Here is a 25,199-nt window from a genome sequence, read left to right on the forward strand (position 1 = left end):
GTTTCAACACACTTGGTAAAAGTTAATATTTACAGTATTGTGAGTGAATCAATTCATATGCTGGAAGCATATTGTTCAATAAGTTGACCTTCAGTTCTAAATGCCTTTAGAGCCTGAATGTCATTCTCAGGCTTCTTCTTATAGGTGTATTTTTGTTGAAGTATTTAACATATTTTTTCAACTTGTAACTATTATTATTTTGAAGTACTTTAAACTAAACTGTGAATTCTAACTTTCAAAGATCCTTTTAGTGACAATGATGACAATTGTATTTCCTTATAATAATAAGGAAAAATGAACAGTTTATTGCTTGTAATGCCACAACCAAATTCCTAATTAAAACAATATAAATACCCTTCCAAAATAATTTCAGGGCATAATACCTTCTCATGAGTTCAGATGACATAGTATAGTCTTAAATTAGGAAGTACTATAAGAAGAGATAGAATGCTAATCAAGATTTCAAGGAGATTGCAATAAACTCATGAATTGTATAGACATGAATCAGATATTTCACACAGGAAAAAATAAGCAATACACTGGGGAATCAAAAATCTTCTAACACTAAAACGGGATGGTGAAGAAATTACTTTATGTGCAAGTGTGTGTGTGTGTGTGTGTGTGTGTGTGTGTGTGTAAAACAGCTAGTGATAACCGAATGATCTGAGAGTTCATTATGCATCAGTTTTAATGATCACATAATTAAAACTCAGAGAGTATAAATAATAACGTGTGCCATGTGTTGTATAATGAAGGGGCCTGCTTGTTGGGGTTTCTCTCACACCCGGTACCCCACATCTGGCAAGTCCCAAAGAAAATCACATAGAGGTCTCCATAAGACTATAAACTGTTGGCCCACTAGCTCAGGCCACTTATTAGCTCTTTTAGCTTATATTAACCCATTAATCATATCTATGTTAGCCACATGGCTTGGTATCTTTCTCAGCAGGGCAGATCCCATCCTGTTTTTTTTGGTGATCTGGGCAGGAACTGCTGAGGGAGTTTCCTGCTTCCCATAATACTCCTATTCTCATCACCCCGCCTCTACTTCCTGTCTGGTTGACCCACCTATACTTCCTGCATGATCAATCAGCGTTTATTTAAAATATGATTGAGAGAATACAGACAATTCTCCTGCACCAATGTGTGACAGAACATAAGCCTCAGAATTACCCAGGATTTCATGCAGTAAAGTTCTTGGTGGGAGACCTACAAACTTATTAGGAATATTTGATTAGAGAACAGTTACAAGGATGTCTTCTGAAGCAGATTTTAGATGAGAATCTCTCACTCTGGGTATTTTTAGTAGGAAGAGTAACCCTCCCAAACCTCAAGGATGTGTCCCATTGGCATTGGTCTGGGATATCAAAGGGTATAGGCAGGAACCAGAAACCTCTGCGGGTCTGAAATGGGTCTGGGACCTCTGAGAAAACAAACTTAAACCAGGTTCTCTCTGGGTCTGGGCGCACTCAAGCCTGGGAACTCTGAAGGAGTAGATTGGAGCCAGAGACCTTTGCAGGACCAACTTTAAGACAAGGATCTCTGCAGGAACGGATCCAGTTATAAACTTCCTATCCCTGATTATTGATTTAGATCTGCTTGCACCCTAAAGATTCCTTTGACTCTCAACTGGAGTATAATGCTGTGTCCTAGGGAAATGGTTGGCCAAGAATTAGATTGTAGGTTATTTTCTTGTCCCAATTGCAGGTTCCAAAATAACCACAAAGAGGCTAAATATTAATTTTAAATTCTCATCCAATAGCTCAGGCTTGTTATGAACTAGCTCTTACAATTTAACCCATTTGTATTAATCCATGTGCTGCCCCAAGGCTCGTGGCTTTTACCTCTTCTCACTACAGCTTGCCCATCTTTTTCTCTCTGCCTTTGCAGGTAACTCTCTCACTATGCCCCCTCTTCATCTCAGTATTCTGAGTTTGATTGTTCCACTGAACTTTATCCTGATGTGCTGTAGGCTAATAAACTTCTTCATTAAGCAATGAGAATAATATATATATATATATATATATACATATATATGAATGAATATATATATTCACGGTGTACAGAAGGATTATTCCACAGAATTAGGTATGTGGCTTAAGATTTGTATATTCACTTCTTCCCAAGACCTGTGTTCTGATTTCTGTCTGGGAATATCAATGCTGGCTAGGTCATACTTCCCTTGACCTGTGTCTACTTTTATTGTTGCTCATCTTTTGGACTGAACTAAAGACAGACTCCCTTTCTGTATCTTTGAGACTCTCTTTTTGCTGTCAACTCCACTTCAGATCTTTTGCCTTCTGTTTTTAAAATGGGATTATGCTTCATGAAATTTAGTCAAAAGCTATGTCACATAATTATGTAGCATCACTCTGAGAGGCTCTGTGGAGACAAAGAACTTGACTCATGTCGGTCATTTTGAGCCATTATATCTCAGTTGAACAACAGCTGGAGAAACTTATATCAGTTAGATTCAGAAGAGCTTTCCTTGACAGAAAAAATGCCTCATATTTGTTGACCTCCCTTTATTTAATTTATAACATCGAGTTAACCATGCCTACCCAGTATATGCAATAGCTTTCACATGTGAGCGAGATGAGGGAGAGGATGGAGAGAGAGAGAAAGGGATACAAAACCAGAGAAAAGTAGAAATACTTTGAAAATTTGAGTCCTCTGTATGTACTATGTATTATCAGCAATGACTCAAACAAAGTTTCACAGTTCATGCTACCTGACAAGGACAGATGTGCAGTTTGGGTTTTGCTTTTTAGATTGAATACAGCATTATAAATGTACTCCATATAGAGTTTTTTTAAATGTCAGAGTCTCAGGTGATTCATTTATTTTAAGGGATATTTAATTATTGTTATTTTTTGTTATCTGAATATGAAAAGATTAAGAAATCACAGGCTCAAGCCCCCAGAAATTGAGAGTCAACTTGCCATGGAAGGATAGAAAAAGGCAAAATGTAACTCTGACAGAAACTCATTATGTGTGAGAATTTATATGTACTTGGTAAATGAAAAGCATTATTAGCAAAACTGTGACCAACGACTGTAAAATGCTGATTTTTTTAAATTCAAGTAGTTACAAGAAAAAACAGAATATTTGTGTTTTCCTGGATTTTTATGTGTGTGTTCAAACATCTGCTAGAGAACAAAGTGTTTTTCTATAAATACTGTCAGTTTTTGCTTCAAAGGGGATTTGCTATAAAACAACTATTTCCATAAATGTACTAAAACTGTATGGAATTTGCCTTGATAGCAGAAAACTGAATTAGATGCATATGTCAGCTTTCAGGCTCCCTCCCCACTCCGGACCCCACTGATTTCTCCTGTTAATTCTTTAACCTAAGGGTTGAGGCTTGGTACAGTTTGAATTGCATTGAGAAAGTTCTAGAAACTATGTGGTAATTAGTGGTATTGAATATTGTTTTCATTAGAATCGCCCACTTGTGTCTACTAATCTATGTTTAAGGATGTGGAATCAGACTGAGGTATAAGAGAAACCTGAAAATAATTCATTAAAAACACACAAAGTATGAAAAGTTTCCATTATGTTCAAACACAGAAAATGTTAAATCTACGCAGAAGGAAAGAGTGTGATTTTTCAGAAGAAAATTAACAAAATAAATAGAAAATATTTTAAATGATTTTATATATTTTCTATGCTACCTGTCACTAGAACAATAAAAACAATGTCTTATTGTATCTTCTTTTATTTTGTTGTCTCCCTACTTTGTTATTTTTTATTTCTGATAATGGGGGTGGGGAACTTGCTGGATCTGCAGAACCCTCACAATTTTAAACTGACTGCTGAGAAACTTTCTTGAGGGAGAGCATTTCCCTGCACTTCATGTATCCGGCTCCCTGGGCTCTGAGAGTTTGGTAATCAGCACCAATAGAAAGAAAAAATATATGATTTATCCTATCACAAAGTTTATATTACAGTTTTTAAAATTATACATTGTATTTGGTGTTTTACCAGAAAAAACATGTATATATATGCATATATATATGTGTGTGTGTGTGTGTGTATGTATGTATGTGTGTGTATGTGCATATAGATACATATACACTCATACATATATTTTTTTTTCAGGCATTGCAACAGAAGACTCTAGCTGGGTGTGGTACCATAGTAGTCCTAGTTACTTGAGAAGCTGAGTGAGGAAGATGGCAACAAGACCATCCTCTTGTTGACATTGTTGCCATCCTGGATAAGTAAATAACCCTGTATTGAAATAAAAAAAGTAAAGTCCAATGTGGTGGTGCACGCCTTTATTGCCAGCACTTGGGAGGCAGAGACAGACAGAACTCTGTGAATTCAAGGCCAATCTTGTCTACAAAGCAAGTTCCAAGACTGTCAGAGATACACAGAGAAACCCTATCTGAGAAAACAAAACAAAACAAACAAACAAAGAAAAATTAAAATAATTATTGATGTATAACTCAGGGGTAGAAAATGAGCTAGTATTACAAAGCCATGGATTCACTCTTCCTCCGTCCTCCCTCCTTCTCCCTTGCTCTCTTTTTTTCATATGCACACAACACACACACACACACACACACACACACACACAAACGCACACACACATACAAACATCCCTAGAGAAAAGGGAGATAACAAAGCAAAAGAAGAAACACTTTTGAGCTATAAGTAAACATGAAGAGAGGGTAGGTAGTGTTCAGCCGAGACTTTTAGACTGTCATGAGTAAGAAAAAAACATTGCCTTTTAATAAAAACTGACTAATAAGGGAGTTGGGAATATGATGGAAGATCTTGTGAGCCATGGCATTATTATTGCATTTTAATCTAGGTCCAAAACAGTCTGTTGAAATTTTTTTAAAAGAAGGAATTAGATTTGCACCTTAAGGAGGGTCCTATATATATATGTATATATATATACACACACACACACACACACACACACACACACATATATATATATATATATATATTTGAAGAAAGGCAAAATGTAATCAGAAGTCTACCTAATAGACAACTCACAGGAGAAGTCCTGATACTAGAAATGCTTGTGATTTGCCTCCTCATGCCGGCAGCAGCGCTGGAAAAACAGCTGGATTTGAAATTGGTCCAGAATTATGATAGTATTTAGTGATGAAATGACTTGAATATTTATTGATATCCAGTTTTCATCATGATGTTCCTGGTAGATCAAGCAGCATACTTTGGACTAGAGAAAACGCAGAAAGGATGAATCCAGGGTATATTCTGGGTAAAGTTTGGAGCTTGGGTAAACCCAAGCTCTCCTTTGTTCCTGAGATGTATGAGAGGAGTTGTCAGGCACGATGGGAGAAATAGGTCTAAAGCTTCCAAGATATTTCTGTCCCAGAGCTACAGCGAAGAGTTATTGAGTCCAGAAATGGCTGGGAAGTAGATGAGATTATTGGGAGGGAAGAAAGAATGAAACAGGAAAGAGTTTCCAAGAAACTCTAAGTTACTCATAGAAACGAACAAAAAGTGAGAAAGAAATACATATGTCTCTTCTTTTCACTCACCTAGGTGTTTTAAGACAGGGTAAACAGAAGGCACAGCGGAATTTTTATATGTTCTTTCATCAGTAGAAATAAGAATAGAGAAGCAGACTTTAAAGAACACAGGAACAATACTTCCTCTGAGGCTGTTGTGTTCATGAAAACATGCATGAATCCCTTATTTTGTAGGCTTTAAATGCAAGCATGCACTCCTGGTACAGCAAACGGTATTGAGAATTTTCATGCTTTAGTTTTATTGCAGGATTATCAACAATAGACATAGCATAAAGTTTTCTATTGTTTTGCTGCATTGCAAACACCTTTCCTGTGATATTGCCTACTTAAGTCTCTTGACTTCAACTTTAGTGGCTTAAAGACCAGCCAAGGAGACATCCGGTTTATAAGGTTGATTTGGAAGTAGGCAGAAAAGAACAGGCACTGAACATATGTTCTGCTGGTACTCATGAAGTGACATTGGATGGAGTCTTGATGGGTTTGATTCACCCCAACTGCTACCCCCTCAATATATATTTGGGTACCCTCATGCTAGAACATTCTAAATAAAAGGCTCAACAAAGATGATGATTTTTTTTTAAAACATACTGATTTTGAAAACCATCTGGATTCTTATTCAGTATTCTCCTACAGGAAGAACATACTCCAACACAAATAAAACAGTGGGTAGATTCTAGTTTTGCCAGGGTGTCAGGTATGACTGGAAATGTAAACTGAACAGTGTTGGCAAGTTCTTGGTAAAGGACAGGAGCAGAGCCTGGTGGGGACCTGTTTCTAGGGCAGTTAAGTTTGAGATTAAAATATGTTCAATCTAATCACTAGATATCTTGCTAAGTTTGATTTTCTTTTTAGCTTCAAGAAGTATGTCATAGTAAATACTTTGCCAAGAACAGCATGGTTAGAATTGATTTCTTAAAGCATGTTCAGAAATTTGGAGAGATTTAAGTACAAATATCACCATCTGAATGCACTGTTATAAACTATTATGATTTTCTTTGTACATCATTGTTTCTCCCAGGTATTTGGACTATAATGACAGTTATTTTCTCAGGTATGTCTTAATTTTAGGCACTAGCAAATGATACAGTAATTAGTATTTAACCTCGCTTTAAATAGGATTTAAGAATATAGTAACAATCTTCTTGGCTGGACCAAGTGGCTGAGAAGCGATTTGTGTTCCTAATCCTTGCTTTAGTGGGTGTCTGCTATGCAGAGTCAATGTCTCTGAGCTGATCTTGCATACAACCAAGGGCCATTCCTGTGATCATGTCTGGTTTATTTCCCTTTTGGTGATGAAAAAAAAAAAAAACGACTTGAATTGTCATATTCCTTTATTTAAAAAAAATACAAAAACAAGAGTAAGTGATCTTTAAAAGAAATTTCACAGAGGAACATAAACCAGTTTTTCTGTTTATTTGTTTGCTTCTGGTGAAAAAATAAGAAAGAAGACCAAGTCACAGGCCATTGGGAATGTACTTTTATTTTGGAAGCTGAAAAATTTGGAAGGGCAGAACTAAGTGATGAATTATGAGACGAATTTGCAAGTTGTGGAAACAACTGGAGTGCATTGTCTCCTTGGCTTTGTTTGCTTCTGGCCAACTGGATTGGATGTTATTTTTTTCTCCCAGCTCGCAAGCGCTGTATGTCTGGACTGTGATTAGTTCGAATTGGGTTGATTTGTCAGTTCTATAAAACTCTTCATCTGCATTGTGGATGGAGAGCATTAAGCTGCTTCCTGCGGTGCACAGCTGGAAGCCATTCTCCTCAACATTTTGTTTTGTTCCAGTTCTGCTTTATGCTGGTGTATTCCTACACACCCGCAGAGCTAGGACTTCAACAGGCAAGTGTCTCCTGTTCCAGTTCTGCTTTATACTGGTGTATTCCTACACACCCGCAGAGCTAGGACTTCAACAGGCAAGTGTCTCCTTTACTTCCTTGACACATCTTAGAACATGTGCAATTGGCATGGGCTCTATTGTCTTTTAAATAGCGGATCACTTGCAAACAGCTCTGTTTACATGCTCGAATATGTTTTAAAATGCTCTACAGACCTAGAAACTGAAATGGAAAATTAGAAACATTCAAACAGCTCCACTCCACACACATTTTTTTTTTCCCCCTCTGGAGAGGTGATAGGTGCATGGCAAGAACTCAGGAGAAATACCGTGTACCCCGACTAAGACGATAAGAAAAGAGGAGATGACAAGGAGGAAGGCAGAGATCTGCCACGTATTATAAATAACACATGACTGAAGTCCATCATTAAAATGAGTAGATTGAGTCACTGCAACTGTTGCAGTGACTCAAGAACCTTTTTTCTCATCAAGCCACCAAATATCATTGGATATCAGTTTTATCTATTAATGTGGGTATTTCGTACAAGATATGAAAACTGACAAGAAGTATTTTTGAGAAATTAAGTACAAATATATACATATAAACATACACCTAAATATAAGTATGTATATATATTTGCATGTATATATGTCCATGTAGGTACTTTTGGCTGTTAACTAAGAAGTACAATATGGTGCTAGACATAAGTAACAAAGGCAACAATATTTAGCTAACTTAGTATTTAGCTGATAACAAAGAAAAGGCATATCTGGAAATATTAACTCCACATAGCATTATATTTCCTTTAACATATGCACTAAATATATTTGATCCTTTAAAATAACATTTTAAAATAATAGTCTATCAAAATTACACAAAGGTAATATAACTAGAAAGTTCGTACAAAGGTAATACAAATAGAAAGGTCAATGGCTAAAAGGTAACCAAACAAATATTTAAAATGCAGTCATTAAGTGACCTTGTGGCTATGTATGATCATGATCACTGTGTTTTTGTTGTGTCTTTTTTGAAATGGTTGTGATTAGAGGTCATTCAGATCGTCATGTTGCAGTCTGATTACAAATGCTCAGAATATCAAGAATTCTGGCTATTATACTGTAGGTGAAAGGCAATTCCCAGAGGTTTTATTTTCTTATAAGTGCATAAGCGAAGCAACTGTGCATAGGTATTTGTTCATTTGTGCATTTATGATAGAATAGAAAGAGTAGAAATGGAGCTGGGACTAAGGACACCAAGACATGATAAACATTTGGCTAAAATAACAAAATAATTCATATTTTTAGCATTTCAAAGTGCCAATAAGTTATTGGCTTTGTGGATAAGAGTCCTTTGCTTATGGATTATATTAGTTCAAAACTTTATTCTCATTCAATACATTCCACTCTCAGTGGTATTATGTGTTAGCTGGTGATATTTATATACAAAACCATGTTATAGGCTAGATATCCACTGCAAGGATTAAAACATTGAGGACTATAATAATTTGTACTATACCACACCAGGAAGCGAACAAATTCAGTGTAGCAAAGCCAGGATACATGTTTAGTGACTAAAGAACATTTGAGCTAGGTCATAAGAGTTGAATATATTGCGCAGATTATGTAGACAGGACAAAATTCAATCACTCCAAGGGAATTTTAAAATTCTTGATTTATTTGTAAAATGACATCATCAGCCAACTTGAATATAGGAAAGCATGTACTCTTATATTAATATGTAGCTGATCATGAAATCTGGCTACAACAGGCAACTCACAAATGCCTTAAAACAAGAATGTGGCAGGATATTTTAGAGAGATTACTTCAGTGACACTGTCGAAAATCAAGGGGATCAAAATTAGACAGAAAGACTAGTTAGGTAACTTTAAATTAAAGTTAAATTAAAATATCTGCTGAGTTAATCTAGAGACACAATTTATGAATTGGAAGTAGACGTCTTACAATGATGAAGTTGAACACAAACGTTTGCAACATACTTTTTAAAATTCCTGATTGCAGCAGATCACAATTCACACTGGCTGATAATTACCCACGTGAAGAGAATGGTAGACATTTGAGACAAAAAGGACTGAATTAGACACACTTTTGGGGTCGTCTTTATGAAGTCACTCCACATTGGAGAAGAGTATTGGGAAGAGTAGAATTATTTGAATCTTGGAAAAGGTGTGGCTGGGAGATATGGGATGAACTGGCTTGCAAGTCTCTTTGTGGACTCTGTGGACATAAGGTGGGCCTACTGGGAGATCGGAAGAAATATAGCTGTCCTAGGAAGGTGAGGATTCAGATCATAGTAGGAGCACTTTCTTAGAATGAAGCTGTTTGAAAATGAACAGTAAGACCTGCCTGTTAAGCTAGCAAAGACGTGGGCCCACGACGGTATGCAGACAGGGAGAAGAGCAGGGCAGTTTCCACATGGCTCAGCACTGAAGGAGCAGGTGAGGGCGATGCTCCTTTAGCATGAACAGTGATGAGACAGGGCTGGGCTTTGGAAAGAAAATTAATTTGCAAGCTTAAGAGCTTGCTCAGTCAGTAAAAAGGTAGTTGTTCAAGTAACTGCACCTGAATTTAGATCCCCAGCATTGACATCCAGCTAGGCATAGAGGATGTGCCTGGAATCCAAGTTCTGGGAGGAAAGAAAGACCAAAATGTCCCTGGAGCTCTCTGGCCTGTCTGTATGACAAAGTCAGTGAGCTCCAGGTTAAGTGAGAGATCCTGTCTCTCATAGGCTGCATAGGAAGATGCTTGATATTGATTGACCTCTGGCCTGCACATGCACACAAACATATGTGCATACATACAGGAACAAAATCACCAGTATGCAAAACACCACACGTACACACAAACACACACACACACACACACACAAACACACACCTCATTTTGGATTATAATACTGTTTGAAGCTGTCATGTACTAACCAGGCAGTCTTTCTTTAGTAGAATTTAATTTTGAACTAGGCTTCTTTGATCCGATTCCTTTTCGCTACCAGACAAGAGGCTTTTATCATTTAGAAAAGCATTGTCTAAACCCCAGGAACCAGTCCCCACAGTGCCACACCACTCACAATAAAACATACACACACACACACACAGTAACACACACATATACACACAATCACAGTACCACACACATACTCTCCCAGTACACACACACACAGTACCACACACAGTACCACACTACTCCCAGTAACACACACACACACACAGAGCTCAACCACTGTGTTGAATGCATTTCACCCCAATTCATGCCATTCTTCATAAGCCAACCCTTGTATACTTAATATGATTCAAAGTCAAAATCCTTTACTTCCTTGAAAGGGAAACTGGAACTGGAAAGTCGCCCAGGGAAAGCAGAGGTCCTGGTGGTTGAGGACTGTGGGTATCAGGGTGAAATGATTTGCTATCAGTGCTTCTTTTGTTCAGTTCACCTAGTTTTAAGGAAATTTGAAAGGACAATTTCCTTTGTAGCATCCAACCATCTTTTCAAACGTTTAAGAAATGTTAACTGAAATGTTTGTGCTGATATTGCATGTTGATCATGTTGACTGAAACCAAAGCATAAGATGAATCTTATATGTAGGTTGTACCTGCAGACTTAAAAATGCCTTATGTGAATGTATGTGTGCTGTGTTTTGTGTGTGATATGTGTGCAGAGACCAGAAGAGAGTGTCAGAGTCTCCTTTCGTGCTGTAGCTATAGGTGGCTGTGAGCTGTCTGATGTGAATGCTAGGAGCCAAATTCAAGTCCTCTAGAAGAGCAGCCAATGCTCTTAACAGACTCATTTCTATAGAGCTTCATTATCAAAATTTTGTGGTAAAAAATTTCCTTTCTTCAGCAAAGTTTTAAAAACTTATGTGGTAAACACAATATTATTTACAATTGGGATTCTAAAATTATCATTTTGCTGTCTTTGCATTTTTCATATATATTTACACGGACACATCTACTTTGAATTCATCACAGCTTTTGATATGCTTTATTCAAGTTTGGAGTTTGAAGCAGCCTTCTCATAACTGAAAAATGTTTCATATTCATTATTAACAGGATGTAAGGGTTGATTATTTTCTTTTTTTGGATTAACGTTGCCCACAATGAAATATATAAGCCAATTCTGACCATAACCTTCACTCACAGCAGGTAACAGTAATTTGTAACAGATGTGTATGCCTGTATAATTGAAACCGCTGTCAGGAGTATTGTTATTTTCAGTTTCCTTTAAGCCTCTTCCCAGTCAACCCATGCTACTAAAAGCAGCTTTTAATTTTTCTTTGATTTTTCCCCCCACATAGTTTCAGTTTGACTGTTTATATAAATGACCTTTTAGGTTTTTTTTTCTTAATCTCTGTTTCTATTTCTTGTTCTTATACTCAAATTTTTATTAATTATTGGCAATTGGCTTAAATTTTTCAGATAATTGAATTATGTATTTATCACTTCAACTTTGATAAAAAGATTCATGAATTTCTTGTCATTGAAAGCCTTTTCTAAGCATATCTATTAGTTAATATAGTCTAAAAACAGCTTTGAAACTTGTTTGCTTATTTCCATGTTCGTTTGATCTCAGTAGTGACTCCTATTGAGGTCCGTTTTCTTAAATTTGAGTGAAATTTTACTATTTCTTTGTTTTTTTAACTTTTTTATTATTATTAAAAATTCTCACCTCCTCCCCTCCTCCCATCTCCCTCCCCCTTCCTCTCCAGTCCAAAGAGCTGTCAGGGTTCCCTGCCCTGTGGGAAGTCCAAGGTCCTCCCACCTCCATCCAGGTCTAGGAAGGTGAGCATCTAAATAGACTAGGATCCCAAACAGCCAGTCCATGTAGTTAGTTGTCAATGCACATTGGATTTTGTGAAGCATTCGTTGTAGAAACTCTGGATTCTGCTATGTTCTTGTGAAGAATGCTCTCCCATCGTCTCTGTTGGTAGTTGCTAAGAATATTCACACTTCAAGCTCAAATTTGCAACTTTCCTAGGCCTGCTAGATTAAAGCTCTTGTCATCTAGCAGAGCTTGAAAACAGGTTTGGAGTCACTTTTTCTGTGACCCTGTCCTAACATGTCCCTCATCTCTTGAGAGCTATGTGGCTCCTCAGTTTTGCTCTTTGCTTTTTCCAGGGAATGAACTGTGAATATTGGGAAATGACCCTATGCCATTTCCTTCTTGGGTGCACACACTCCTCCTATCTTTAATATTCACAGTTCCTCTGATTTGACAAAAAGCTCCTACGTCAACAGACCATCTGATATCTAGCGAATTTGCAGCTTCTATCTGTGGAAGCTTTGGTCCAATCACAACTAACTCTTATCTTTGAAAAAAGCTTAAGTAGGCTTTAAAATGTACACACCATTGAAAGACAGCTCTGACTGTGCAGACCATGAAAACCATATCAACATGTATGGAAATGTCACGTTATGAACAAGCAAACAATTTAAGCATACTCAACAAAATCAGTCAAGTTGCAGTAAGTTTTCTAAATATTTGCCATAAGGAAGCATTTTTTCATTTGTTCCCTTATTTAGATGTAGACTTTTCCAAGTTGTTTGTTTACCAAATATATACATTAGAGAACTAAATATATTATTTTTAAGTAGTATTCATAGTATAATTTCTCATACTTATATTTGATAAAGAACAACATTCATTTGGTATACTTTGAACTTTCTTTTTATAACTGTAAACTCAATTAAATGCATTTAGTTTAGAGTCTACTCAGAAAACCATCAATCGTGGTTATATGGTAATAACCACTGGGTTTTATGTCATTAAAATTAAAGGATTTCAAATTGAATTGAGAACCTGCAAGTCAATATTCTTAAAATGTTCATCAACTTTTTGTAGTTCATTTACACTCCTAATGGTTACTTAATCTTAGCAGGTGACCCATATCAAGTATGACAATAGATATCACCCCTATGCGTTTGAGAGGGAATGAATGGGAATGGCCTAATAAGTTGAGCATACAATGAAAAAGCATTGTAATCCAAAATATGTCATGCCAAAGATTCAATAAAAGTTCAAATGCCGACCTAGTATTTGAATTGTTCATTAACAACTAATTGAGGACCTTCTAAGACCAACACACTTCACTGATTTTTTAAAAAAACAAACAGCAAAATAGTAATAAAATTTGGTAAAGTCACTGCTCCTTGACCTTGAAGCAAGGCAATTATATTGTGAAGAGGTTAGTTTTGAAGATACGATCAATACATATATAGTAGAAACAAATCAATAGAACAAAATGAAAGATGCTGAATATAAACTGCATTAATATCTTAGTACGTTGTATAAAACTACTATGAAGCAATAGTAGAGTGGGGACTAAGCTCTTTATTTTGTGAAGCAGATAAATTGATAAGAATTTTAGAGAATCAGAGTCTAACTCTTTATCGAGCTTTCTTAGCTTTTCAGAGCTAAATTCACATTACATTTTCAGTTTTAACTGTGTGTTACTATCTTCTTTGAACTGTACTGTTTTTTTAAATGGCAATTGCCCAGTTGGACGGTTGGGAATTAAGCACCATAAAGAACATAGCATGATTTCTTGATCAAAGTCACTTTGGCATCTATAATCCTTTTATGACTGTATCTTTCTCACTCATTTTATTCACTTACTCCTGCAGGAAAAAAATGACAAGGATCCCAATTCTTTATATTATAAACATAGAACACACACTAACTTGTGTGATCCTGCATTTCTCTTTCTGATCATTCTTTCATGATTGCTTTTACTTTCTCAAATTAAGTTGTACAGGACTGCATTACTTCAAACTACAAAGCATTTGCCAATATTAGCAAGACAAAACCCATGGTCATAGGAAGTTCAGGACTAGTTATCAGTTAAAGAGGAGAGAAAAATGACAGAACCAAATCCACAGTATCCTGGGTAAGTTTTAGACTTGTCTACAGCAGGATAAATGTAGCTTTTGTATACATAAACTGTTTTTTCTGGAAGGCATTAGACAGAGCTTACCTACCTAGCCTCAGAGAGAAAGAAAGATATAACTCTCCCTCAAATAGATAACTAAACTTATGTTTTTCTTCTTACAATATCTTTTCATACTTTGAATTAAGCATTTGAAGAAGGGGGCATAAGGAAAATAAATGGGCAGGGATGCCAAACATAAGGCTCTGTTTGATGAACCACGATGCATATTTATGTGTAGCCCAGGCATCCTTATCAATGTTACATACTTAGCCAATTGTTTTTTCTTATGCTCTACAACAAAGGTTCAGATCTTCTGACAGTTTCAGAGTGACCATATAGATTGTCAACAGAGTCCAGCTCAGACACCCTTTTCTCCGACTGATACTCTTGCTCATTCCTTTCTTGCATTTTTCCACAAAGTAAGCTTCAGTTCCCAAGAGCTCATGTAAGATTCGCTGCCTCATCAAACTCATCTTAGTATTTCTCTACTTTTTGAATGTATGGCTTAGTACATGCTTAAAATACCTTTGATGAAGAAATAATTGTACAGCAGCATAAAATGGTACAAAACAACAGAGGAGAAAGACATCTAGATGAACCTCATTTATTTCATCATATATAATTTACTAAACTAGGGGATAAGATGTCTAAGATACAGAAGTCTTTCTCTGGAGACTAATTATTTAAAATTTGCAATTTCATAACTTCAGACAGTGATAAGACTATTTCCAATAACATTGATTTCATATGCAGAAAAGACTAAATCAAAAATATAATGCATGCCTGGTGTGGTAGTTCTTTGCATTTTACAAGTCGCTCCTTTCTTTGTGAAGTAAATATGATACGTTTCTGACTGGCTAGTATTTCTCTGAACAGTGATCATATGAGCTGACCACAACACAAGCATAAATTGCTTCATTGTGTGAGGGTCAGAGGATGCAGAGGTGAGCAATGCCAATAGAAAAAACAGTTGAGCTAGGAAATGGGATTAAGTAACAGAAGTAAATGTTAGAAAGTGCTCGAAAATGAAGAAAGGTTGTAAACTTCAAATATCTGTTACCTGAAACCAAGTTTAGACAAGAATATTAAGGAGGGAGTTTTGCTGAAGGAGGGGAGCCAGGAGATTGAGAGATTAGAGACTGTGAAAACAGAAGTATTAAAGGATATTGCTAACATATAGTAATTTGGGAGTGATGTATGAGAGCTGAGATTTCACTTGGGTTCATTTATTTACTTCTAAAGTTTTGAGACTAATTATAATATTTAAATATTTTTGTGTTTTTACTATTCTTCTGGTCAAAAAGAAAATTCAATAATCAAATGCAAGCAGATATGAGTCTGATTAATTATTTTAAATACTCTTTCTTGTTTTCCTTTTTTTAAAAAATTCTTTCAGTGCAATTCCAAGGTCAACTAAGGCTACGAGTGAATACAAACCATATGTTTCACATCAGACTGTGGCAGTGTTAAGAGGCTAGACTCTGGGGTCAGATGCCTTGGTTGTAAAGCACAACCCTGCTGCTTGCCATCTGTCTCCCAGGCAAGTTGCTTAGCAGCTTGATAAAGTAGAGGTAAAGCAGCATGCAGATCACATGACTGTTTTGTGGCACAAATGAGTCCATGAAAATTAAAAGCACTAGAGCGATGGCAGACATTGACAGAATAGTGTCTGGCATGTTGTGAATATGCGTGAACAGAGACGGTTGCTATTACCGTAGGCATCTGGTGCAGACTGATATTTATGAGCTAACATCTATGCCGTCTTTCCATCTCGCAGATAGGTTGAGTTCCAACTCTGTCTTCACCACGTGTTAATACTTGAAGTTAAAACACAAAGAGTCTATGAACTTATGAGTCCAAGAGTCTCAGCAAAACACCATGCATTAAATATAGCTAGGAAGAATTTTCTGTCTTAAGTTGAAATGATAGAGACATACCTGGTTCAGATACAGAGCTTAGACAACCTGAGTGTCTAGAACGTTCCATGCACAAAGCAATTCTACTTATTTGTCATCTCAAATATGTCTTTTCCATGATGAGGTTTCAGTTGAAGAAGGGCTTTTGATGATTAACTTTATGGTGCTGCCATTGAAAGGAGGTTAATAGAATGCAAATTGTAAATATATATGTAACAGATCTGTCATCACCTAAGAGGAAGTAACAACCCCCACTGGGTTCTGAGCTGAAACAAGAGGCCTCTTCAACTTTGCTCTTAGATGGACCTGTTTAAGTCAAATCCTTAAATTAGACACAAAGAAGGGATTTCTGGCCTGTGATCATTGACTACTATGTCTATGATAAAGTTTTGGTAGCACAGAAACAAGCAACAGATAGTTTTCCAAGATCTCATAGTACTCGTTTTATTTCTCTAGGCTGTATATGTACATGTTGTAGCAGCAATTTACACTAAGTGATAATTGGAGTATAAAAGAACTTTGTTGACTCCTCTTGGGAAGACTTAGCCTCCCTGAAGACAGGATAAAGGATGGGGTGGGTGAAAGGTGGGGGGAGCAGGAGGAGGGGAGGGAGAGGGAACTGGGATTGGTATGTAAAAATAGGAAGGATTGTTTTTTAAAAAATAAATTAAAAAAATCTTTTAAAAAAGGACAATGAAAAACATAGGTATGTAGTTGTACAGAAACTACATACAATTAGAGCTTGATACTGGGTATTAATTAGCTGAGATGGAATACAATAGATTCAGATTGAAATATACCATCATATCAAATACATGAAGGCTATTTTTAAATGTGTACTTGAGACATGACTATTTAATTAAATTAAAAAAAATAAAAGAAATATTCTTTTAATAATGTACTTTTGAAGTAGTGCATTGACTTAATTCAGGTATTTAGTCACTAATTATTTTATTTTTGATTGATTTAATTTTTTGAAAAAATAACTTAATTGCACTTTAAGCACAGCAAAGAATTGTGATATGCGTTCATTTGTTGCTCCTTTTAGGTTTATTTCCTGCTGTCCTGAATCTTGCTTCTAATGCGCTCATCACAACCAATGCCACATGTGGGGAGAAAGGACCCGAAATGTACTGCAAGTTGGTGGAGCATGTTCCTGGGCAGCCTGTGAGAAATCCTCAGTGTCGAATCTGCAATCAAAATAGCAGCCACCCACACCGTATGTATTATATATTTGTGTTACATGTATTATACATTTGTATGGCAATGGATAGAATATATGATAAAAAGACAGGGAGGTCAAGTTGTATTAAGGTCAAAAAACTTGCGAGACTAAGATTTCCAGAATTTTCCTTTATGTTGAGCTTTTTATGTGTTCTGTTTTATGATGCTGCTTGTTTGTTCTTGGCTGCTCAGGCCCGAAATAGTCACACACAGAAACTATATTATTTGCAATACTGTTTTGCCAAGAGCTTAAGCATATTTCTGGGTAACCCATATCTTAAATTATCCCATCTCTATTAATCTGTGTATTGTCATGAGACTGTGCCTTACCAGGTAAAGTTCTGGCGTCTGACTCTGGCAGGGCTGCATGTCTTCTCCTTGACTCTGCCTTCTTTCTCCCAGTACTCAAATTAGTTTTCCCCACCTAGTTTTGTTCTGCACTGCCATAGGCTCAAAGAGTTATTTATTTATTAACCAATAAAAGGAACACATAAACAGAGGGCCTCCCACATCATTTTCCCATTTCTGTTTAAATAAAATGGAAGGTTTTAACTTAACATATTAAAATTACATATAACAAAAGAGGTATCAAACAAGAATTAGAGTTACAATAATGATATCTACTTTATCTTTATCATAACTGAGGAAAACTATAACTATATATTCTTCAACACCATCAAAGACTCCGGAAGAATATAATATTACCTAAGTAAACAGAAGTGCATTATAACCAACTTCCAAAACTTTAGACTGCTGGGTAGGAGCCACACTCATCACCTCAACTCTGATAACAAGTTGGTTCATGTTGCCACCAAGTAACTTGCAGCATGCTGCCAATACACCTCATTTAATTGCTTGGACTCCTGAAAAAGCCAGAGTTTGAGTTGGCAGCAAGGCCCAGGAAACCAGTGTTTCAAAACTGTGTGGATTTTTTTTTATGTTACCACTGAATCAGGAAGACCTCCCTTAAAGGAGCTGTGGCATGCCACCAGCAAAATCAGGGCCTCCAAGTAGCTGTGCTTAACTCTGTTCTTTTGTGTCTAAAGTTACTTTTTAAGCTTTCTCAGGGTATTATGTGGATTTAACTGGCACATGTTGGGTGACAATTTGTTGTAGATTTCTGTCGTGCCAGGTCCCATAAAAGAAATCCCACACTAGTTCATAATTAAGTATAATAAAGGGTTATTTATTTAGTGGTAGACTAACAGATCACAGTCCTCTGCTCTAACAGGGAACAGCAACCAAGTCCAGTATGAGAGAGAGAGAGAGAGAGAGAGAGAGAGAGAGAGAGAGAGAGAGAGAGAGAGAGAGAGAACATACATTTGACATCAGCATTTATAGTATGAGAGGCCACCCAAGTGGGTGGGTAACTTAATGGCTACTGGCTGAAGGATTTCCTACAACAGTGGTCCCTCTTAGTTCCTCTTAGTCATTCTATGAACATTTTTAGCATTAGTATCCTATCCATACACCAAAGTCAAAAATAAAGGGAATTCACTATTTGAAGTCTGTGTCAGTAGCTAAGATAAATATATATGTGACTGACTCCAAAATATGGAGATGTGGTGGTTCACATGGAATTTGACTGTTCATTGGTTACTTATTTTCTAGGTACTGATCTTGAGATTCAAAGTGAATAAAGTATGGTCCTGTATTCAACTAGTGAGTCAAGGGTTAATGAACACATATCCTGAAGTGAGAGAGGTCACAAATTTAGTCTCAGTATAAGAGAAGTCTTGCCTGATGAAACCATGATGAAGCTGGCAGCCTAGGTCAAGTATAAACTAAAGAGGTTAATAAGTGAGGAGAGGATGAGAAGAGGTCAGAAAAGTTAAAAAAAAAAAATCAGAAAAAGACAGAGAAAAGACTTTCCTGACAGAACCATGATGAACCTGGCAGCCTAGGTCAAATATGAGCTGAGGAGTGATGAGAGGATGGTAAAGAAAGGTGAGGAAGGAAAATAGTTCAGAATAAGACAGAAAAGCTTCTTTGTAAAAAGATGTACAAATAGTTAGGAGGAACTGAAATTTTCAGACGGCAGAGTCTCGATACATGCGGAGTGTGGAAGCTGGAAATGGCTTAAATGAAGAATCCTACCAACCAATAGAGGAGTGGCCGATAAGAGGTGAATGTCAAGCTTTCGTGGTGGCCTTTGTGAACCATGTATTTATGCCACAGAATAAGAGCATGTATTACAGTCAATACAGAAGCACAAAATAAAATTATATTCTTCAATCTAGAGAAAGTATTAGGAAATCAAGAAAGGTGGATCAGGTACTAAGAATTTGCCTAGAGAACCTAAGTACAAGGAGAGTATCATGCACAGATAGAGGCTGTGAGAGGTAGAATAAGTGAATTATCAAAGTAAGTCATGCACACATATAGAGGATGTGACACAACATGGCATATTGGGGGAACTATATATAATTTGCTTTAGCCTGTAAAGAATTTGTATGATAAAATGAAATTATTTAAAAATGATTTAGAGAGGAAGACAGACTTACAGATATGTTTTAGAAGACAATATGTCTGTGTCTATCCTGGTTGCCTAGAAAAGAGAGTAGTAGAGTCAATAATGGTAATTGAGATAATGTTGAAAATATAATTTCATAATTAGACAATTTTCTCATTTGTTCAATTTTATTCACACATTATTTTTAAATACAGTTTTAGGTTTCCAGTTAAATAAAGAACAAAGTATCAAGATTTTGCAAATATCCACCTCCTCAGCATATGTGTGGCCTCCTCAATAGCCTTATAATCTTCATTGTTCCCACTGTCTAGAGTGCTAATTTGCACTGTTGAACCTATATCAACACATTATCATCCAACTGTCATAATTTACATTGTGTTTCACTTTTAGCAATGTACAAATTGGACAAATATATAACATTATTTTGTCATATTTTAATACTAAGAAAAATACTAAGGATAATAGATTAATTGAGCTATAACTTAATGGGAGGGAAGGAAAGAAGAGAGAGAGAAAAAGAGAGAGAGGGAGAGAGAAGAGTAGCTAAATTGCCTTATATCAAATTTAAAGATTTTTAAAAATTGGATATAATATATCCAAACATATGAATGTATGAACAGTTAAATGAAGAAAATTACTGATATTGTAAATCCAGGATCTTTGAAAAGTTAAAGTATTCATAGAGGGCAGCGACAAAGAAACTTTCATATCTTTTTGTGACGCTGGTGTGTGCATGGAATTGGGCAGTGATTGAATACAGCTTGGGTTTGGCTCCCTCTGGATTGGTATGTTAACAGCTGAGAACCAATGCCAGAGCCATGGAGAAGCTTCACTTGGTAAGGAAATGACTTTGAATAATCAAGGCTGTTGATGAAGAAAACTATTTCAAGCTGGTAATCAGGAGAATGTGATGCCAAGTGAAGAGAAAAGAGGTGTTACTCGTGGTGCAGATACTGAGTGGGGTAAAAAGAGAAGCATCAAATGTCTGGACGGACCCTCAAGGAGAAGGCAAAAACAGCAGAGAAGAAATATAGGATAGTAGGGAAACTGAGGCAAAAACCAGAAAGTAAATGAATTGTTGGATAATAACTTTTAGATTCACGGGGAATGAAGAGGAGTCCTGTTGGACAGAAATCACCATCTGTTCTGGGAATGGTTTCTCATTTTCACAAAGACATGGAAGCCTAGAATCCCAGACATGGTAGTAGGTGGATGATGGACATAAGGTAGTAGGAATGTGTAGATGTGTGCTTAGACTAGGACAGGAAAGAGGGAGAATTAGGTAGATGAACGTGTTGACATCACTATGATTATGCTTACATAAAATTTATTAAATGTAAAATTAGCATTGATGTATATTACAGTCTAAGTATATTAAATAGACAACTACATTTAAATATGTAAATGTGTTATACACAACAGAGAAAGATGGAACTGAGTACTATCCTAGAAAGAATGATAATGATGCAAGTTTAAGGTGGAAAAGAATTAAGTGGAGACTCTGGTTGGAAAAATGGATGACTCATCCTTGTCAGGTAGAGTCACTGACCCATCCCATCACCTCTCTGCTTTAGGGTTCTGTGTTTGGGGGTCTCTTACATCTCAATGAAGGAAACTTATGCTTTGATGTAGACATACAAAGTTTTTAATATCAAAGCCAAAACTAGTTCCTTCAATGAAGCGTGGTGCATAGGAGGAGAGCTCCGATTTCTCTGTTTGCTCACTTGCAGTCTCTTAAACTTGTCACAGCCTGCATTTACTTTGTGTTATTTTTAAGTGTGAGTAGCTTCATTACATTTCAAAATCAATTTTGATACTGGAAACACAAAAAAAATAAACTATGACAGGAATAAAAATTTGGCAAAAATTTATGTGAATACACTTGAGTAAAAGTTGTAGTAACAAATGATAAATTTCCGCAAATTCAGGGACCTTCCAGAATAAACTCGTAAGGTCTGCATTTAATCACCATGCAAAGAAAATGAAATGAAGTTTTCGGCTGTTAGTAATTTGTTTTTCTTAATTAAAACACAAACAGTTTGAGAAGATTGTGTAATGATTTCCCAGCCAGTTTTCAAATGTAGTTGGCTCTTTCTTTGATTTGTGTAGTTTGTCCTTTTTTGAGGAAATAATGTTTCTATATTTTTTTAAATAAAGAACTTCTGCCAACAATTAATCAGTATTTGCAATTAATTATGATTATTAAAGTGGGAATTATGGCTAGTTGTTGATACATATTCTCATCTTTTTTCCTGGCTGAGTCTCATTTCAATTTGACTTGAGGTAGCGGATATTAAAATTTTCACTAAAACAGATTTTCTTGGCAATTACAAAAAATCTTTGAATTCTGGTTATAATCATGTCTGCCTGTGTGCTTTGCTTCCACACATGAGAACAACAGCAAAAAGAATTAGGAAGATGTGGGAATGTTTTCTATATCTATTTTTCTGTAAGGGCAATGGCAGTAAGACTTCATGCATTGCTCTGATTCCTAATGTGCTGATTTCTGCATTTGCTCATCTACCAGAGATATTTGTTGATATTTAGTTGTGCTTCTGTGGATTGCTGTTTTCATAAAGTGACACTGTACCTGACTTCACAGAATTCAACTGGCATGAATTATTAAATATATTCATCAATTTTACCTTTGTTATTGAAACAGGATGCCTCATCCCAATGAGCTATTGATGTGATAATACTTGGTACAATGTAAAGTCCAAGAAGCACTATAGCTGCACTGAATTTTCAGTGGCAATGCTATATTACCATTCTGTCCTTTATTATATGTCTAGATTAATATATAAATATCACATTTTAAGTTCATGTTTTTTGAAGATAATATAGAAGACTAAATAGGTAAAATTAACATCAAAATTTTTACTAACTAGAAACGGCAAATTTAGTAAGCATTCTTTCATGTATGTGTGCATTGAATATTCATGTGTTTATGTGTCCTATTGCATGTGAAAAGGAGAGAGGATAACCATGAGTGTTTTCCTTAGGCACTCTCCGTCTCTGATTTTGAAGCAGGGCCTATCATTTGCTTGGAACTTGTCAAATAAGCTATGTTGGCTGGGCAGTGAGCTCCAAGTATTCTCCTGGAAGAAGAGCCAACATAATCCATAATGTAGCAGGGTTCTGAGATATTAGGGTAATTCTTTCACTGTCCTAAGAGCACACATATGCCACACTCGGCTGCCTGGGGATAATCATGATCACAAAATTTTGTGTTGCTGATATTTTTATCTTCAACTTTTATTAGGTGTAATTTTTCTGTAAGATTCATAGCAATGCATCATTATAAAGTACATTTTGAACAGGGTTATCATTTATTTCAGTACTATATAAACATGTTCCTCATAGTAATAGTACACATGGGCAGACCCCTAAAGAAAGGGATCCCACTCAAATGTTCTCACTGATCAATGATAATAAGGACAAGGAATACAGTATTCTACAGTCTTTATAAAACTAAAAAGGATAAATTTAACAAATTTTCCTTAATTTGATATTCTTGTTTTATTTAAAGTTAATTGTAGATTTCTAAATGTCCATTAATTTATGAATAAATTTTGAATTCATGGTACACTGAATGATGGTATATTAGACTCAAGATTACTATTATTTATAAAATTCTGTGGGGAGAATTCCTATATTAACTTCCAAAAGTATTACACACATTTTTCCCCTGATTTTACATTTCTCCTGGAAGTTGAGTATCTAAAAAAAATGCTGTTGTGAGTGAATTTTTGCTACCCATCCTTTAGTCATAAAATGGAATTTAAGTGATCTGTTCATAGTCAGTTAAGTACTAAATAGTGGAGTCAAGAAATAGCTGGCATGAAATATGACTGCTCGTTATACCCCAAGTCTTGTGATCTTTTCTCCCATATCAGACAGAATACATGTCCCAGCTCTTAAACTCTGCTGACAAATTAAGAGGATAGGGTTGATCCTCATATTGACGAAATTTGTTCACTAGTTAGGGGTCTTCCTTCAACTTAAAATAAGGATTGTGTTAGGGTTCTGTAGAACAGTGCTGAACAAATGAATATATAGAAACGGCCATTTCTTCTGTTGGCTTTTACAGTATTGTCCAGATAGACCAACGATGGCTAATTTCACATGGAAGAAGCTAAGAACAAAGTAGCTCAGTTCTGAAGACTGTGTGGTTCAACAGTCCTAACACAGTGTTGAGGTCCTGGGGGTTTCCTGCAGAGCCTCTGATCTTCAATGTAGGTTGAAAACCTGAAAAATCTGGATTCTGAGATGAGCAAAGAAAAGTAGCAAAGGCAGCAACTGAGTTGATAAACTTTTGAGTGAGATGTGAAGGTAAAACACATAAAGCTTTTCTCTTGGAACTCCTTTTGTCTGGACTGACACTGGAAGGTGCATCCATGGTTTTGAACAGGTCTGTCAGCAATTGTCTGTTAATTGATTCCAAATCCAGTTAGGTTGAGAACCCAACCAACCACCACACTTTAACTCTGAATATTTTCTGAGACAATTCATTTTGTTCAAGTCCCTAAGACTGGTACTGCAGTGCACACTTATACTAGAAATAACAGGAAGATAACAGGGTAGCAGAGTGATGTGGGATTTCCCTCTGTATCCTGTGAATACCATTGGTGAATTAAGAAACTTCCTTGTCCCGTTGGTAGGGCAAAACTTAGGTAGGCGGGGAAAACTAAACTAAATGCTGGGAGAAAGGAGGTAGAGTCAGAGAGAAGCCATGTAGCCCCTGCTGGAGACAGATGCTGGATGGAACTTTACTACAAATTAATAGAGTTAGGTTAGTTTAGGATATGAGTTGCCCAGAAATATGCTTAAGCTATTGGCCAAACAATACTGCAATTAATATGTTTTCTGTGTGATTATTTTGTGTGTGAGCTACCTGGTGGCCGGGAAACGAATTAACAGCCTCACCACAACAGCAGAGAATCTTATGAACACTTTACAGACATTGCAGATGGCAGATGTGGTAGCTTCTGCATGAGGTCTGAGGGACTTAGACATCTTTAACAGCCTTGAGAACAGAAACAGGAACACCAACACCCTCCACTCTTGCCATCCTCAGCCAGATGTGCTCTGTGCATATTTAGAGAAAAGATCTAGAACTTGTGAAATATGAGAAAAGTTTCCAACACAGTCAAAAATGTAATAAGGCTGTGATATGTGGGGATATTTCTGTTCTGAGATCTGTGCGATGAATTCAAAGGCACAAGAATCTTAGAGCTCCAAGCTCAGAAGGAAAAAGAGCTGTAGTGAAAGACAGTCACAGTTGGAGGAATGGCTCAC

At 36.3% G+C, this 25,199-nt stretch overlaps 1 protein-coding gene across 3 annotated transcripts in view; it reads left to right on the plus strand.

The window, feature by feature from the left end:
* Lama2 (laminin subunit alpha 2) overlaps positions 1-25,199 on the plus strand; it is a 597,153-nt gene that overhangs the window by 127,308 nt on the left and 444,646 nt on the right. For all 3 annotated transcript variants that reach the window (XM_085689751.2, XM_085689745.2, XM_085689747.2), the window contains exon 2: positions 17,253-17,423. In XM_085689751.2, the coding sequence (XP_085545877.2) occupies positions 17,253-17,423 (171 nt within the window). The remainder of the gene's footprint in view (positions 1-17,252; positions 17,424-25,199) is intronic.

This window comes from Myodes glareolus, chromosome 1 (assembly GCF_982192425.1).
Source record: "Myodes glareolus chromosome 1, mMyoGla1.1, whole genome shotgun sequence".
NCBI lineage: Eukaryota > Metazoa > Chordata > Mammalia > Rodentia > Cricetidae > Myodes > Myodes glareolus.